Source organism: Vitis riparia, chromosome 16 (assembly GCF_004353265.1).
Source record: "Vitis riparia cultivar Riparia Gloire de Montpellier isolate 1030 chromosome 16, EGFV_Vit.rip_1.0, whole genome shotgun sequence".
Taxonomy (NCBI): Eukaryota; Viridiplantae; Streptophyta; class Magnoliopsida; order Vitales; family Vitaceae; genus Vitis; species Vitis riparia.
The window spans coordinates 19,269,409-19,272,131 of NC_048446.1; the positions used below are offsets into that span (position 1 = coordinate 19,269,409).

The 2,723-nt window shown below is 38.2% G+C and overlaps 1 protein-coding gene across 1 annotated transcript; it reads left to right on the top strand.

Moving 5' to 3' along the window:
* The first annotated feature begins 456 nt into the window (after positions 1-456).
* On the top strand, positions 457-2,149 carry LOC117933469 (UDP-glycosyltransferase 88A1-like). Its single transcript, XM_034854843.1, is given in 2 exon segments — positions 457-732; positions 734-2,149. Coding segments are annotated over 2 exon segments (1,422 nt in total). The 5' UTR covers positions 457-504; the 3' UTR covers positions 1,928-2,149.
* The last annotated feature ends 574 nt before the right edge of the window (positions 2,150-2,723 follow it).

The window sequence follows — 2,723 nt, forward strand, 5'->3', positions numbered from 1 at the left end:
ATAGGTTTTTATAAAAAAGTTAAAATATAATTTTTTTTTTCCACCTCTCTCTTACATATTCAAAAGTGAGATAAAATTGGAATTATTTTCCTGTATTTTATAAAATAATTTTTTAAAAGTTCGTACATTTATCAAAAATCCAACTTTTTGGGTATGGCATTGAATATGCCTTTCCTACAAATATTCTGTCTCAAACCTCTTAACAGTGCCAAAGCTCTGTTACATCAAACCCTAATCTTTAACATAATTTTGTTTGTCAAATTATTGTCACTTTTTTGCCTGATTTGAATGGAGGGTATACTTGTTCTCTCTGTGAAAGGGAAGTTGATATTTTGAGCGGCCATGACTGATTTTTCTTCCTTCCTTTGATTTCTTCTTTACGTCCTTTTCATTATCTTCCGGATGTGCGTATAGATGTTGATATGGCATCCTTGAAAACAAACCATCTCCACAAACTATTCCCTTTCCACAACCAACCCCCTCTGCTCTCCGGTCCTCTCAGCAATGGAGAGTGTAGTAGTATTGTATCCATCGCCAGGGATGGGTCACCTGGTCTCAATGGTGGAGCTTGGAAAGCTTATATTGAAACACCATCCTTCATTCTCCATCATCATCTTCATCGTAACCCCACCTTACAACACTGGCTCTACCGCTCCTTACATCGCCCGCGTCTCCTCTTCCACTCCTTCCATCACCTTCCATCACCTTCCACCACCTCCCCACCATCTCTCTCCCTCTCGATTCTTTCTCCTCGCCCAACCATGAAACCCTTACTTTCGAGCTCCTCCGCCTCAACAACCATAACGTCCACCAGGCCCTTGTGTCCATCTCCAACAATTCCACTGTCAGTGCCCTTATCATCGACTTCTTCTGCACTTCTGCTCTTTCCGTCGCTAATGAACTCAGCATCCCATGCTATTATTTCTTCACCTCCGGTGCTAATTGCCTGGCTTGCTTTGCTTATTTGCACACTATTCACCAGAATACCTCCAAAAGCTTCAAAGAACTCAACACCCACATTCATATCCCAGGTCTACCGCCGATACCAGCCTCTGACATGGCGAAACCAATACTTGACAGAACAGATAAGGCCTATGAGTTCTTCCTAGACATGTCCTTCCACTTGCCCAAATCAGCTGGAATCATTGTGAACACATTTGAAGTGCTGGAAGCCAGAGCCTTGAAAGCGATTTCGGATGGACTTTGTGACCCACAGAGTCCAACCCCACCGATTTTCTGTATTGGACCATTGATCGCAGCTGATGATCGTCTCGGCGGTGACATGCCCGAGTGTCTGACATGGCTCGACTCACAGCCGAAGCGCAGTGTCTTGTTCCTGTGTTTTGGTAGCCTAGGCGTATTCTCAGCAGAACAGTTGAAGGAAATAGCGATTGGGTTGGAGAGGAGTGGGCAGAGGTTCTTGTGGGTGGTCCGCAGTCCACCAAACGAGGACCAAAGCAAGCGCTTCTTAGCACCACCAGACCCAGATTTGGATTTGCTCCTCCCAGACGGGTTCTTGGATCGAACCAAGGACAGGAGCCTAGTGGTGAAGTCATGGGCACCTCAAGTGGCAGTTTTGAATCATGAATCAGTAGGCGGGTTTGTAACTCACTGTGGGTGGAACTCTTTGCTTGAAGCCTTATGTGCGGGCGTACCAATGGTAGCGTGGCCGCTATATGCCGAGGAAAGATTCAATAGGGTCATACTAGTTGAGGAGATGAAGCTAGCGTTGCCAATGGAAGAGTTGGAAGATGGGTTTGTGAAGGCAAGCGAGATTGAGAAGCAAGCTAGACAGCTGATGGAATCAGAGGAAGGAAAGTCGATTAGGAATCAGATCATGGTAATGAAAGAAGCTGCTGAGGCTGCAATGAGCGATGGTGGATCATCTCGCGTTGCATTAATGAAATTGGTCCAATCGTGGAACTGAAGACAAGATGATTCTTATTCTTATTTTATCCCATTTATTTATGCCCATAGATGTCATCATTCATGTTCAACGGTCGGGAATTTTTTTTTCTTTTCTTCCTGTCAATCTTGGCATTAGTAGATCGAAGCTACGTGAAGGTCTCGCAGGATCATTAATAGGCTGCCTGTCTCCATACTTGTTTGGTCCTTACCATTTTAGTCGTCTATAGAATTTATTGAGTTATGTATTGGAAAATATCGATAAAAGAAAATGTTTATAAACGAAAATTAATTAAAACTTAAAAAAAAATAGAAAAAATAATAATATATTCATTGAGTTATTTTAAGAAAGAAATTGATAATTTATGATAAATCTATAAAATTAAACAATAATATATTGAATTTAAAAATATGATAATATTAAAATGAGAATGTATTTAGTGTTTTTTTTTTATTTAAAAATGTTGAAAATTTTATTTATAAATTTATAATTTTTCTTGTTTTAAATTATTATATAATATACACAATAATATAATTAAAATTAACCTATTTATAAATAATTTATTTTAATTAGTTTTCAAAAATAAAATTTTCTAGTTTATAGCTAAACACTAGTGATTGTCTTTAAAAAAATTTAAATGAAAGTACTACTACTAAAAATGCTACCGGCAAATGGGGCTTTTTTTTTTTTTTTTTTCCTTGTACGGCTATTTAAAAAAATAATTCTTAAAAAATGGTAATTTGAAAAAAAAATTGTTAAAATATGGTAGTTACAAAAAATATTTTAAAATTAAATTTATGTTAAATGCGTCTCTTCA